General features: G+C 34.6%; 1 protein-coding gene across 1 annotated transcript in view; it reads right to left on the bottom strand.

Moving 5' to 3' along the window:
- Fh (fumarate hydratase) overlaps nt 1-11,471 on the bottom strand; it is a 29,045-nt gene extending 17,574 nt beyond the window's left edge. Inside the window, exons 1-4 of the mRNA XM_005326576.5 lie at nt 11,294-11,471; nt 6,463-6,597; nt 3,436-3,546; nt 921-1,097 (exon numbers count right to left, since the gene is read on the bottom strand). Coding sequence (XP_005326633.1) covers nt 921-1,097; nt 3,436-3,546; nt 6,463-6,597; nt 11,294-11,419 — 549 coding nt within the window. The 5' untranslated portion in view covers nt 11,420-11,471. The remainder of the gene's footprint in view (nt 1-920; nt 1,098-3,435; nt 3,547-6,462; nt 6,598-11,293) is intronic.
- Nucleotides 11,472-15,860: the final 4,389 nt, after the last annotated feature.

Raw genomic sequence — 15,860 nt, 5'->3', positions numbered from 1 at the left:
ATTTAGTGGTGGAGATTCTATTAAGAATCACCATAACAAAATAACTAAGATTAACATCAACAGTATTAATTCATGTTGCTATTTTGCACCCCTGACATGATGCAATAAAGAAGGGTCCTTACCTTGTATGACAGTCTTGCCCAAAGTTCATAACTTCAGTCTAATCGTGAGAAAACACCAGATATACCAAAACTAAAGGACATTCTACAAAATACCTGACTACTATTTTCAAAAGTATAAAAGGGACCACTATGGTATAAATGTCAATGTTCCCCCAAAATTCCCCTGTTGAAATGCTAAATTCCAAAGTGATGATATTATCTGAGGACTTTCTAGGTATTTTGTTATAGCAGGCTTAAGGGATCGAAGCAAAAGAATAAGAAACAAGCACAGATAAGAAAAATTGAAGGGATATGCAACTAAATGTAACATGTAGTCTGGAATGGATCCTGGAAGACAAAAAAAAAAGGACCTTGGTGGAAAAATGGGAAACCCTAAAAATAATCTCTTAAAAAAATCTATTGTTTGAGAGTATTATATTTATATTAATTTCTTAGTTTTGATTAATGCATTGTGGTTATATAATATGTTTTAATATTAAGATTAGCAGGTGAAGGGAGTAAAGAAGTACTTTAAACTATCTTTGCATTTCTTTTAACAGAAGTATGAAATTATTTCAAAATAAAGAATTTAAAACTAGATACGTCAATAAAAATATACAAATACAGTACAGAAGTGTTAAAAGCAATTTTTATAGTTTGTGACAAAGAACAGACCCCTAAAAGAAATTCAGGAAACTTTAGAAGTCTTTTCCACTAAAGAATAAAGCAAATACATTCACCTTATCAAAGACCTTACAAAAATAATCTCAGGCATATTTTTCAATTTGCAATGAAAAAAAGAAAAGAAAACATGCTGACCTGACTTTTATTAACATGGTCATTGGGATGCACAGGGTTCTTGCTGCCAAGTTCACCTCCTAACATTTCAATTGCTCTATTGCTAATGACTTCATTTACATTCATATTTGTCTGGGTTCCTGATCCAGTCTGCCATACTACAAGAGGAAAATGATCATTTAATTTACCTTCAGCTACCTGCAGGGAAAAAAAAAAAAGTTAAAAATTAGCATTTTTAAAATAAGAAATAAAATTCAGGAATTTTAACTAATTGTGATTAAATCAGATCCAGTTACCAAAAAAAACTATTTTAAAGATGTTTACTTATTTCCATCTGTTAAATGACTTGTTAAGGGTTCCACAGCATTTGAATGCGGTTGTCCCACAATTCTAAGCTCCTGTAATATCACTTTTCCAACCACAGATACTTTAAAAATGAAATGTTATATATTGTGAATAGTATGACAACTCACTGACTTCATCTGAAAACTGAAGCAAAGTCATTTTTCTGATTTTTCTCTAACTGCCTCCTCTAATAGAAGGCCACCTGTTAAGGCAGACAAATAGTCTTTAGATACATTTATTGTTAAGAAGGAATATCCAACAGATGTTACCACCAGAGTCAGCAGGATAATGAATTAGGGACTTGAAAATGTGAGTTCACTAATAGCTACTTCATTGCACAGATGTCCAATGATTAGCAACTGCCAAATGTAGAAACAAGCACTGCCCAGATTTGCCCCTATTTTTGTCATATTTTTATACTCTCAGCTTATGTGTTAGTCTTTGAATTATAAGCTTCCTAAAAGAGTAGGTTCTGAAATGATTTTAGCTTAAAAAGTCAGAATGCACTTGACAAATCTACACTGAACAACTGGTTCATTTTTAAATAAAACTGTTTCTATCTAGTTATATAAAAATAGGTGATTAGTGCAGATAATTCTGAGAACTGAGGAAAGAATAATAGTCATTTTAGTTCTATCCTACAGAAATAATGGCTATTAGCTTGTTGGCATCTGCTTCCAATGTCTACCTCCCACAATGGGTACATGTGTATATAGTTGGCCCTCAGTATTTGTGGGATTGTGCTATGTGGATTCAACCAACCACAGAATAAAAATATTTGGGGAAAAAAAAAAGAAAGAAAATTATGTTTGTACCAAACATTTATAGACTTTTTTGTATGTCATTCTCTAAACAATACAGTATATAAATAGCATTTACATAGTATTTACGTATAACAGAGATGATTTAAAGTGTATGGGAGGATGTGGCTAGGTTATATATCTGACTTCACCATATGTGGATTTTGTTATATGGGGGAAGGTCCTATCTGTAGGTATATGAAAATACATTTTCTGTTCATTTCTTTTTCTAAACAAAATTAGGATTATAAAAATAATTTCACAAAATTTCTTATTTCTCAAAAGATTTGTTCTACGCCAATCTTTAAAGAATTAATTTTCTATGATTCATAATATAACAATATAAATGCAATTTACATAAGCAGCTGTTATGGTTAGACACATCCAATTTATTTTTATTATTACATAGCACTATAATGAAAAACACTGTTACCTTCCAATTATTTCCTTAAGACAATGTGATTAGTAGAGTAGTGAAATTATATTCTTGATATGCATTATCAAAAATCAATTAGTTTTCAAAGGAATCATTTATTCATGAGATAAGAAATCAAATATAAAGCTTACTGTCTTTTCAAAACATTTTCTTTCCTTTTTTTTTTTTTTTTTGCAGTCAGTGAGGATTTAACCCAGGGGTACTCTACCACTGAGCTACATCCCCAGGTCCTTTTTAACTTTTTATTTTGAGTCTCACTAGTTGCCCAGGCTGGCCTTGGGAATTTTCAATCTGCTGCAACAGACTCCCAAATAGCTAGGATTACAGGTACCCAAAATAATATAACAACAACTAAAGTCAAGAAGCTTAAAGGACATAAAATAATCCAGAAATTCTGCCACAATATAGTATTTTAAGCACCATATTAATATCCTCACCAAACAACAATGCAGCCATCTTATCTGGAAATTCATTAACTCAAGAATTCAGTGACTTAATTTGCTGCTAAGTAGATGGAACTAAGTGAAATAGGTCAATTCACAAAACCCAAAGGCCAAATGTTCTCTCTGATATGTGGATGCTAATACACAATAAAGGAGGAGGGAGGAGGAAAGAATAGAAGTTCTTTGGAGTAGACAAAGGGGAATGAAAAGAAGGGAGAGGGGATGGGAATAGGAGAGAAAGTAGAATGAACTTTGCTATGTTTATATATGAACACGACCAGTGAACCTCCACATCATGTATAACCACAAGAATGGGATCCTAATTAGAATAATTTCTACTCCATGTGTATATGTCAAAATATACTTCCACTGTCATCTGTGTCAAAAAAGAATAAAAAAGGAGAAAAAAATTTAAAAAGGATTCAGTGCCCTTTCCTATTAGCAGGGTTTATCAATACCAATGGAAGACACAAGTCCCATGCCATTAAGCCAATATAGTTATCATCTCCTACCTCATCTGCTGCCTTCATTATTGCATTAGCAATCTTTGGATCAAGACCGTAATCCTGATTTACTTCAGCAGCGGCTCGCTTCAAGATGCCAAAAGCTTTAATAACTGGGATCTAAAATATTAATCAGAAAAATACTTCAAATTTGCAATTTTAGTTAAGCATGAACATTATTTTATGTAGTTGCAAAACTGTACCTAAAACAGTAACTTAATTAACACAATGATCCTCAAATGTTTAGAGCACAGAGAAAGATTACAGATAAATACCTAATGAACCAAAAGAACTAAACAAAAGCAAATATATTGAGTCTTCACATATGTGTATGTCTCACATACCCATATACATGCACACTCATATTCACATATAAACTATTCATTTTAGTTTTTTATATGTATACACTACAATTCTTATTTACTTCATAGACTATGCATTCAAAACAAATAGTATTCACTCATTTCCCAGCAAGAGCCATTATTTTTTCTTGCAAAATATGAAATATGATGCTTCAGTATTATCACTAATGAGATAACCAGTTGCTGAATGGCTATAATCTTACCCCAAAACCAATAAACAACATAGTCTAGTTAGTGAAGATGTGACTGTCAGTAAGTCACTAGAAATTTCTCTCATATTTTTGTTTTTAAACCCAGGATTCTCTAGACTTTAAAACACATACAGATATATAAATCAGATATATAAATATGTATCTTCATACTTTCATTTTTTAGTATGCAAATCTTTTCATTCCTTTCTTTTACTCTTTTTTGCACTGGGGATTGAACCCAGGGGTGCTTAACCACTGGGCCACATCCCTAGCCCTCTTTTGCATTTTATTTAAAGACAGGGTCTCACTGAGTTGCTAAATGCCTGGATAAATTACTGAGGCTGGCTTTGAACTCTTGATCCTCCTGCCTCAACCTCATTAGTCACTGGAATTACAGGGGTATACCACTGCATCTGGCCAAATCTTTTCATTTTCTAATACAAATTACTTCAGCAAACTTGAAAAGGAATAAATTGAATAAATTTAGATGGGATTTCAATGAAAAAACTTGATTTCTGTCAAGGAATTGACCTATGAATTCTTAACAAAATTAGTAACATAGACTGTGGCACAGATCCCAAGTCAAGTTTGAAAGAACAGAAGGGAGAAAAGGAAGTGAGGAAGAGAACAATGAATTTATAAAACTATAGTTTTATAAATCTATAGTCCTTGATAGAGAATCAATGTGGAAAAAACAAAGAAAAGTAAAGAATAAGATATATTAAACATATACACCTGAACCACAGTGATTATAAGCTGAGAAGCAAACAGAAAAGAAAAAATAAATGATTTTATTTTGAATTATAAATAACTAAAATTAAAACATGTTTTACTCAAAATGGAGACAAATGGCTAACAAGTGATTAGAAACTTAAAACATTTAAACATGAAATCAAATGGAAATTTAATTTTTTACAAGAACAAACAACGTGTCAAATCACCACCTAATTATAACCAAATGCCAAATAACACTGACTATGTGAATGGACAGATTGACCCTAGTGTTAATGGACTCATAAAAATAAGAAAAAGGTTATACCAGTGAAAGTTCTACTAAATACAATAAGATAAAATAGCACAGTACATCAAGGGGGAGAAAAGAAGAATCATGATAATCTACTTACATTAGAAATTCATAATCTCATTACCTCTGGGCCTTTCTGCTAAGATCAAGTATAAAATCAATAATCTTTTTGGGGTTTGTTTTCCTCTTGGACCTCAGGTATAAAGGGATGGGTTTAATCATACTATTAAGTTCAGGATACACAGAGTCTAACATTTAATAAAGTTCAGGAAATTAATATAGATGAGGTCATATGTGACTAAATTGATTCCCTAGGCAACAATCTCACAGACATATAATTTGAATGTCTGCCCTGTCTTCTAGAGTAAAAGCAGCAACCATGTACCTTAAAACCACACAACTTGCTGATTAAAGCAGGATAATAAAAAAAATCCCAGGTGTTGAATTATACAGGAATATTTCAGGGTCAGTTTCTACCTTTGCTACTCAAACATGGAGTCTGACCCTATTTACTTCATCACGAAACAGAGTATCCATGGCAATGATAAAAAGATTTCTTCAAAGATTTAGTCCCCTGTCACAAAATTCTATAAACCAAGTCAAGATTTGGTCTTGAAGGCTTAGTCATGAGTTAAAATATGGAAGTTAAAATTATTCAGGATAAAAAATAGATTCAGAAGATAACTGGTAAACAATAGCTCACCGGATGAAGCCTGCTACTTCTAGGCTTACTAGCCTATCCTGCAATCCTGCATTGACTATTTTTCATACTCCAGTTGGACTCCATTAGGATAAGTAATGTATTTCATCAACTCTTTTCACACGTTAAAATCTCTGAAATCAAGATGCATCTCATAATCAATGACATATCATGACTTTCGATTTTTATTTTTTAGTGGTATAGCTGGTCCATCTTTTATTTGATGGCATCTCACATTTAATGAAATGTATTAGGAAGTTTTTTAATCATTTAATCATTTGTGTGGCATTGAACAAGTTCGTATTATCTATTAGCTAGAAATTGATGAGTAGTAATGTTTTAGGGTAAGTGTGTAATGGACACTTTTCTGAGAACAAAAATCAAGACAGAAAGTATAAAATTAAAGAAAAACCCTAGTTTTACATCAGTAAAATGAAAAAAGAAATTGAATATTCAAATAAAAATTGTTTACAAACCGTAAAATTCTAGCAAGAATCTATAAACATCCAGTAAGAATAAAAAGATAATCATTTAGTTCTATCAAGAATTTAAAATATTCAAAGTCATGGCTAAAAAATAATAGCATATTAAAACTTCAAAAAGTTACCTGTCATTTTAATGAAAGAAAACAAGTTTTTATTCATGAAGCCAGTTTTCTTAATAAACCTAAATTTATTTATTTTTGAGGTAGAGTGATCCATTTGAATACAGCCCCTAGTTCATCTAAAATAAGCCAGCATTTCCACAAAAGCCACTTACTGGCATGCGTTCTGTCACACCTCCAATCTTAAAGTTCATTGTAGATCTCACAGTCTGGGCGCCATAATATTTATCATTTGGGACTTTCAGTTCACCAAAGGTATCATATTCAATTCGGAAGGAATTTTGGCTTGCCTAAAGACAAGAAGATGCTGTTACAACCTGAAAAGAAACCCAGTATGAAAAGCAATAGCATCTTATGAGCTATAAGGAAAAAGAATAGAAGTATCACATAATTTTGACCATAAATTTTGTTTTTATTCTCATTCCGCTTCCTGCTTTCAGATCTTTCCTTGAGAAATTGGTAAAGTATTAATGCAGATGTTAAGGACAGACTACAGAATTCAAATACTATGCAGATGACAAATACAAGAAAAATCTTTGAACTACAACAGTAATCTTTTCCACTTAGCAGTGTGCTGTGGAAGTACTGTGTACTGGTCAAGATTTGGCTAATTCGAACCTAATCTAATTTAATGTTCATTTCACTGGAACTTTTGCAGAATAACAGTTTGAAATTTGTAAACATATTTTAAAAAAGCTCAGATATGGTCTACAAACACTATGTATGAACATAGTATAAAAAATAGTTCAGACCTTGCAATCATATAGCTCACCACTTAGTAGCTGTGTCACCTTCTCCAAGTCAGCTTTTCTCATTTATAAATCATAATAAATGTACACACAAGGGAAGATGAGCTATGTCAGTTCAATTACGTGGACATCATTATACACCAACTTGTCTCCCACCCTGTAAACCATATGCACAAATAAAAATATTTTACACTGCAGTCTTTGTTTTGGATACTATAGGCAGAAATCTTTGTATGTTAAAAGATACTTTGAAACAATACCATTAGCAATGACAACAGCACCAACCAAGAAAACTGAGGTCCTTCTTTCTCTTCATTATCTTGTTAAAAAAGAGCACCAAAAGGCTGGCTCTAGAGAAAGTAAACTGGTTTTCATCATTGGTTTGTGAAATCTAGTTTGACTTCTTAAGTTTATATCACTTTTTTTGTGTTCAAAATTATATTTTCATCATTAAACAGACATTGTCCCCTAAAAACAGGTTATTATGATAAAATTCAGAACCATTCAAAGTTACTCAGAAAGATTTAGGTGAATGAGTTTCAGTTCTGTTCTTCAGTTTAAACCTTTGTGTAATTACAAATCAAGAAATAATAGTCTCAATCATATCCTACGATTTTGACACCAATCAATCATTAAGAAAGTACAGAAGTCATTTGTGGCTGAAATCCCAATCTCAGCAAACACGTCAAAAAATACACTTCTTTATAATAATTTTAAAATCCCAAATATGCAAAAAGAACAAACACTGGGTCCAGGGAGGTGGCTCAGTGGTGGAATGCTTGCCCAACAATGTACAAAGCCCAGCACCACAAAGTTTGCAGTAGCTTAATTAGCTAGTAACAAATTATCCTGAAAACCAAAGAGTACTCTTTATTTAACCCAAGGGAATATATAGGTTGTACAAACAGGACAGAAACAGAAGCAGTGCTGCAAAACATTATTGAGGCTATCTATGTATAACAAACCTAAAAAGAGGGTTGAATCCAATGCATAACAGAAAGATAGAGTGTGTCTTACAAAAATGATGCCTGTATGAATACCCCTGTTTCCTGGGGTATGATTACTCTTTAACTGTATTTCAAAGATATGAATATGTTATTTTGAAAGGTAGAAGAACCTCCTGAAGGGAACAACAGGATGTATGTGATATTCCACTTAAGAAACCACTGGTTCACACTAAGAAAATTAGAAAGATGAGATCATTTATATTCTATCAGAAAGTTGCACTAAGTACCAGGTAGGAATTAGCAAAAACCATCAGAGGAGGTGATACCTATGGGGGTGATACCAAGAATCTGTTAGATAAGCACACATATAAATAGAGGAACACTGAACTTGATTAAGGTAATTACAAAGTTTCTTCAAACATTTTTTTAATGAAGAAAATACCTTTATATCATGATTCAGTATATAAACATATATGCACACAAACCTGAAATAAAAATTCCATGAAACAATTTATACCATGTACTCTTATTCTATCTTTTGTTACTTTATTTAAAAAAAATAAATAAAACCAATACTGGGCTGGGGATGTGGCTTAAGTGTTAGCACGCTTGCCTGGCATGCGTGCGGCCCGGGTTCAGTCCTCAGCACCACATACAAACAAAGATGTTGTGTCTGCCGAAAACTAAAAAAAAAAATAAATATTAAAAAAATTTTTCTCTCTCAAAAAAAAAAAAAACAAAAAACAAAAAACCCAATGCTGGTTATTCACTCCCTATATTGATTTCACAAATTCCCAAGTTGACCTCAGGTTTGAAAAACACTTGTATGTTTTCAAAATCTTCTCATATTGTCACATGTATAACCTGTTCCCAGTGGCCTGGGACTTAAGAGAAAATTATCAACAATGAGTGTCATCTCTAAAAATGTTTTTAGTTCACACAATATGTGCATTTTGGTCTTTATGGAAACTCTCTTCATATGCCACAATTTAGAGAGCAGAATTTCAAGGAAAAGGCAGCTGCTTTAAGAATTAATGCCATGATTTTAAGAATTAAACCAGTAAGGACAGGACAAGCATAAAGGTGGGAATTTCCATTTGTTTCAGGGATATCCCTGTTTATTTATATAAAACCACTTCCCTCCTGTGGAATGAGTGAGTGATGTGTCCAGCATTCACCACAATAAAATTGCTCTGCAGCCTAGAAATACCAAGTATTTGTTGACAGCCACTAACCCCAGTGACCTCAGGTTCTCCTCTCCAAATCTGCATGATAGGCTAAACTGAAAGGTCAGCCAAAAAATACAGACCCCTAGGGCCTGTAAGATGTCCCTGCGCAAATTCATGGATAAAATTTAACTAAACCATGGTTATTTCATGAAGACAATGTAAAATGATTTTCAAGCTGGGTTTGGTGGCACTCGCCTATAATCCCAGTGCCTTGGGAGACTGAGGCAGGAGGATCACAAGTTCAAAGCCAGCCTCAGCAACTAAGCAAGACTCTGTCTCAAAATAAATATTAAAAAGGGCTGAAGATATGACTCAGTGGTTGGTTAAACACCTCTAGGCTCAATTCCCAGTACAAAAAAAAAAAAGAGGTGCGATTTATTCCTCATGCAAAAGGACTTAGTAGATAAAAACTAACTTTGTTGTGTTGTTTTCAGATTCTTTGTGAAAGTCTGTTTGGTCTTAAAACATAGAGGACCAAGTCTCAAAATAGGTAAATATACAGTAAGTGGCTTATTGATATTACATGGTAATACAAAATATTTATCTTTCAGACTTTATGGCCATCCTGAAAAATCATCAATGAAATGACCTTCAAAAAAAATGGAGAACTTCCCCATCCACAAAGTAAGATCACAGCTGGTCTCCCTATTAAATATTCTCTCAAGACTTTTTTTTCTCCTTTGTAGTATTAGAACTCTGGGGGGAAAAGGTCTATCCCCATTACCACCCTAAAAGCAAGGTAGTGCTATTTTTGACACCTACTCTAAAAGGATATTCATAAGGTCTCCTGCTTCCTTTACATAAATTAAATAGTTAAGAAATGAATTTTTAAAAATTTAAAGATTCTAAAATGCACCAAAACTACTACAGCAGGTAGTTCCTGGAATATAAAAGCATCCTAGACTTTGTAGTTTGGGGTATAGTGATTCCATTGAAGCATCTTCCAGTTTATTGTCCAGGAAATATCTTGGCCCTAGATGAAGCATATTTATTTATTTATTTGTTTGTTTGTTTATTTATTTTCCCATGTACCATCTTGCTGAATAGCTGTAATTACCTCAATTTTGTATATCTGTGGAAACAAGTGTAAAGACAATTTGCCCCAAGTCTTAACTTTTTGAGTAGTAGAGGATTTGTAATCACATCTGGGATTGCAAAGCACATGCTATCCTTTGGTGTAGTAAAGAACTGTACTCTTCGTAAAGCATTATTAATTTCTGGAACCTCCTAAATCATAATTAAATTCTGGAACTTTTCCTAGCCAAAACAAAACAAAACAAAACAACAACAACAAAAAAACCCAAACACGCACACACTCACGAACTTAATGTTTTTTAAACGCTGAATTACCTAAGGTGACATTCTAACGATCAAAGAGCTCGTTAAAGTAAGCGTGTCATACTTTGAACTTGGAACTTTTAAATTCCTTAGCTGCCTTTCTAAGTCCAAAGTACTGATTCAGCTATAGTGAGGTCCTATCCCATCCCCTCAAACATGCTGTTCACGGATTTCTGGGTTTTACAAACATTGTGGTTTCGGGAAACCTTATTCAGCCTACAAATTTAACAATCGCAAGAGGAATACAATTTTAAGTTCCTAAGAAACTTCTACTCCTTTGGAGGGCCTGAGAGCAGTCCAAAGCACCGTTGCGGACCAAGAGGCCAAAGGATGAGCACAGAGCCAGTGTCAGCTGGCCCTCTCCCTAGCCCAGCATGGCCCACTAGGTAGCGCCGGGTCGGGACCCAGGCAAAAAATAGAGGAAACGCAGCAAAGGCGGCTGAGGCGTGGTAACCCCAAACGAGCCTGGGCTCGCCCGTTGGAGTTGAGGGTAAAGGCCACGTTGGCTCGGCAGGACCTCACCGCCAGGTCCCCGGGCACTCGGAGTGAAGGTTCCTTCCCCGCGCTGAAAAAGCGTCAGAGTGGGAGGCGGCCACGCTGGCGCGGGCGCAGAACCCGGCTTCCCGAGGCAACCCTCCCGCCAGCCCGCGGGCGTCCAGGCCGCCTACAGCGACGACTGAAGGTCACCGCTGCAAGGCCGACCCACGGGCCGCCTGCGCTCACCATTCGAGCGGCGTTCAGGGGCCGGAGTGGGAGGACGGCGATGCCACCCAAGCCAGGAGCTAAGGCAGCAGCTGGGTCCCGCAGGAAGCGACTAGACCGCGCGAGGAGCCGCAGCGTTCGATACATGGTTGCCGCCAGAGCGTGGGCGGAATTTCTGTGCGTCTGTGGCCACGCCTCCGCGCCCGCTGTCAGAGCCCAGTCTGCCCTCAGTCTTATCCAATCAACAGCCTGAAGCCGAGTTGGTGGGGCGGGACTAATCGTGAATGGCCAGGACCGAGTGAGGAGGCGGGTTAACTTCCTTAGGGTTGTAGTGCAGATTTCTTAGCCTTTGGGTTTATGGGAGCCTAGTGAGGGAGGAATTATGGGAAATGTGGTTCAGATGATTCTTTCAGCCAATTTGGTGGCTACGTGTGGCTAATAGAAGGCGAGAGTTTTAGCTGATGAATCAGTTAATGTTTGGTTGATGAAATATCCTAGAAAGAAATATTTATTATTTTATTTATCGTCTATTCATTCATGACATGCTCTTCCTTTTGAAATTCATTTTCTATCCTTCCAGAACATATCTTCCTAACAGAAACTTTGGGAAAGTGCAGGACAGTGTAGAGAATGAAATAACAATTATTCATAATCTCACCATTGAAGGTACTCAGTTTTTTAAAACTTTTCATTTTGGAGTCTCTACAGTTTCCCTTCTCTTAACATGCAACTCTCAGAACTCTTTTTAAAGGCAGGGTGGAAAATATCCACAATCACAGATTGGTCTTGGATTTGTTTGTTTTGTATTTAGGGTCTCTATTTTTTTGACTAATGTATACATCTGCAAATTAAGAAAGACATTGTTTTAGTCCCCAGGCGCGGTGGACTACTCCTGTAATCTCAGCGGCTCCGTAGGCTAAGACAAGAGGATCATGAGTTCAAAGTCAGCCTCATTAGAAAGCTAAGTGCTAAGCAACTCAGTGAGACCCTGTCTCTAAATAAAATACAAAATAGGACTGGGGGTGTGACTCAGTGGTCTAGTGCCCCTAAGTTTAATCCCTGGTTCAAAAAAATAATAATAATAACACATATTGTTTTAACATAATAGATTGTGTCAAGAACTGAAATAAAATTACATCTAAACCATAATTTTATCTTTTCTCCTATTGCTTGGAACCAGATGATGGTTAAAAAATAAAAAGAACCGTGCTGGGGATGTGGCTCAAGCGGTAGCGCGCTCGGCTGGCATACACTGGGGGTGCTGGGTTCCATCCTCAGTACCACATGAAATAAAATTAAGATGTTGTGTCCACTGAAAACTGAAAAATAAGTATTAAAAAATTTTCTCTCTTTAAAACAAGAAAATTAAAATATAAAAATATAAAAAAGAAGCTGTAATAGTTGAGCTACAATCAAAACACTCCCTAGAACCCATATAAATTCTTTATCTTTTTATCTCTTCCCTTTGTCAACTAATAATTTGAGAAATTACTAGGATATTTAATGAGGGTGAAACCAAGAATTATTTAGTTGTTAAAAGTTCAGAATTTAAAAATTGGAATTATAAAGAATAGTGTTAGCAAACACTGAGCCACTTAACCCAAATGTTTATATTTTCTACCATTAAAAGGCAAACAATACTTGCAAATTAATTGTGAAAATGATATTATCTTTTTCATTGGTTTGACATAAAGCCACAGGAAAAAAATTACTATCAACTACTATCATTTCCTAGGAAATGCTAATATTTTGGCTTAATTGTTTCATACCTTTGTAAAATAAAACATTACTAGTAATGGAACCATATTTTCTTTCCCATCTTCCCAGTAGCTCTCATTATTTTGATATGCATCCTTGCAGTTCACCTATGTATTTTAAGCTTCACTTACTGATATACAAAAAAAAATGGTTTAAAATTTTTACTTTAAAGTTTTACTGTTCTATAAGTGAATTCTATGTTTTTTAAGGTGTAAGATGGAATCTCACTATGTTGAACATACTGACCTCAAACTAGAAATCCTCCTGCCTCAACTTCATGAGTAGCTAGGATCAAAGGCATAAGCCACCACACCTGGATCCATGATCTTCTTAATTTAATCATGCTTTATTGTGTGGATATTAAATGTTTTATTTATTAGTTTCTTAATGAAGATAGGAAAGGTAGCAGAATACAACAGTCACTAATATGCCATTATGTAAAAATGTGAGTATGTAACAGAAGTGAGTCTGTATTATGTATTTGGGGAGTTCAAAACCCAATTGAGTCGAATGTATGAAAGATGATATGTCTTGAGCTCTGTAATGTTTTGAACAACCAATAAAAAAAAAAAAAGTTTCTTAATGAAGGACATTTTTTTCTATTATACACAATGCTTTAATGAACATAAATTTATGTTTTTTTCATAGACCACTTCTCTCTTCATTGGGTAATCTCTCTCTTTATTCCTATTGTTTCTATTGTTAAATTCTTCTTTAGATATTGATATTTCTATACTAGTTTTATATTGCTTAATTTTTGCCTGATGAACAGTACCTGTCTTTATGCTAATGAACTGATGATACCAAACTTATTTTTCAAGCCTAGACTCCTCCTCTTAGCTCCAGAGTCACATATCCAATTGTATACTTAATAGCTCTATTTAGTTATCTAACTCAATACTCAGATTTCAATTATCCTGAATAATAAATCTCGATTGGCATCTCTTCCTCAGAAAAGGCGGTACACACTTTAATCCCAGTCGTTTTGGAGGCTGAGACAGGGAGGATTTCGAATTCAAAGTCAGCTTTAGCAAAAGCCAGGTGCTAAGCAACTCATTGAGACCCTGTCTCTAAATAAAATTCAAAATAGGGCTGAGGATGTGACTCAGTGGTCAAGTGCCCCTGAGTTCAAAACCCTGGTACAAAAAAAAAAAAAAATCTATGAATCTTTCTTGATTTTTGAACACTGACCCCATTCCCCAAATATACACATATACTATGCCAATTTTACCAACAAATCCTGGCTATTTTACCTCAAAATTATATCCTTAGTCCATCCACTTTCTTCTCTGATTACTCCCACTGATTCCTATCTGTTAATCAAATAGCCAGGTAGTTTAATACAATAGTAAACATAACAAAGAAGTAAGATATTTAGACAATGGTGGAAGGGCTGCTTCTTTAAGATAAGGTCAAAACATTGCATTTGAGCTAAGGTCTAAAGCATGAAAGCCAGCCAAATAAAGATAAAACAGCAGTCCTGGCTGAGGCTACAAGTATAAAGAACCTGGTCAACTGAATAAACAATTATTGAGCAATCCAAGTTCATCAGTGAGATGATATTCTGTCACTGTCAACAGTATGAGAATGACGAAAACAAGAGTAAACATTATGAATCCTCTACTAAATTGCATTTTTTGTATGTTTTTATTATTCCTAGTAAGGTTGATTTGTTAAATGTATAAATAAATATATGTATACAGACATGGAAGGATTCAGTGACTGATGTAAAGTAAGCTCCTCTTAGAATCATTCTGTTGTCATAAAGCACCTGTTTTAGGAATTAACAAATTACTGAATTCCAATTAAGACAACTTGTTTGCTGTTATTGATACAGGTTACCTGTATATTCCTAACTTGTCCTACAGCTTCAAGTTCTTCAGTCTCAGAGGATGGGAGAAAACTAAATGGTCAGTTCTGCTCCCCCCACCCCAATAAGTCCTATAAAGAAAGACAGAGTGGGGCTGGGGCTATAGCTCAGTGGTAGAGTGTCTGCCTTGCACGTGTGAGGCTCTGGGTTTGATCCTCAATGTCACATAAAAATAAATAAATAAATAAACAAACAAACAAACAAATAAATAAATAAATAAATTGTGTCCATCTATAACTAAAAAAAAAAAAAAAAAAAAAAAAAAGGTGGTGATCTTGATCTTCTGAGGTTCTTCCACTGTAATGCTTCCTGCATGACTTTTTAGTAAGAAGAGAGGACTAAATAGCCCAGGTCACCTTGTAACTTCATAATCATTAAACTTTGTTCAAACTTTTGCTGCCTTTTCTCTTAGCAAGTACTTCATGTTATCTTTCAGTTTCTGAAAGTCCTCAACTGTGTTCCACCCAGATTTGTTTTCTCTTGCCTAACGTCATACAAAAAGTTAATTATTTCTTCTTCTTCCAACCCATAGAACATCAACTCTAATGATTACATATTCTACTTTATCAACTCAAACTTCATTTAAGAATTTTTTCTTTTTTCAGTTATGGGGATCGAACCTAGGGCTTCATGCATTCCAGGCAAGTATTCTATCACTGAGCCATATCCCAGTTCTCATTTAGGTTTGAATTGTCAAAAACAAACAGAAAACAAGATGAGATTTGAAAATTGTTACCTCTGGAAAATAGTCATGTGTTACTGACTGGGAAAAATGAGACATAATAACACAAAATATTTTTATCCATTCCAAGAGCAAACTTTAGTTCTTGTCTCAAAAATAGCCAGGACTTAGTACCAAAATGACAGTCATTATCTATCAGCAGATTGTTTACAAAGTAGCTATATAGAATTGCATGATTCATTATAAATCTCTTTTATCTCAAGTATTTTCTAGATATG

Source organism: Ictidomys tridecemlineatus, chromosome 10, assembly GCF_052094955.1.
Source record: "Ictidomys tridecemlineatus isolate mIctTri1 chromosome 10, mIctTri1.hap1, whole genome shotgun sequence".
Taxonomy (NCBI): Eukaryota; Metazoa; Chordata; class Mammalia; order Rodentia; family Sciuridae; genus Ictidomys; species Ictidomys tridecemlineatus.
The sequence above is the reverse complement of the archived record's forward strand: the minus strand, read 5'-3'. Positions and strand labels throughout refer to the sequence as shown.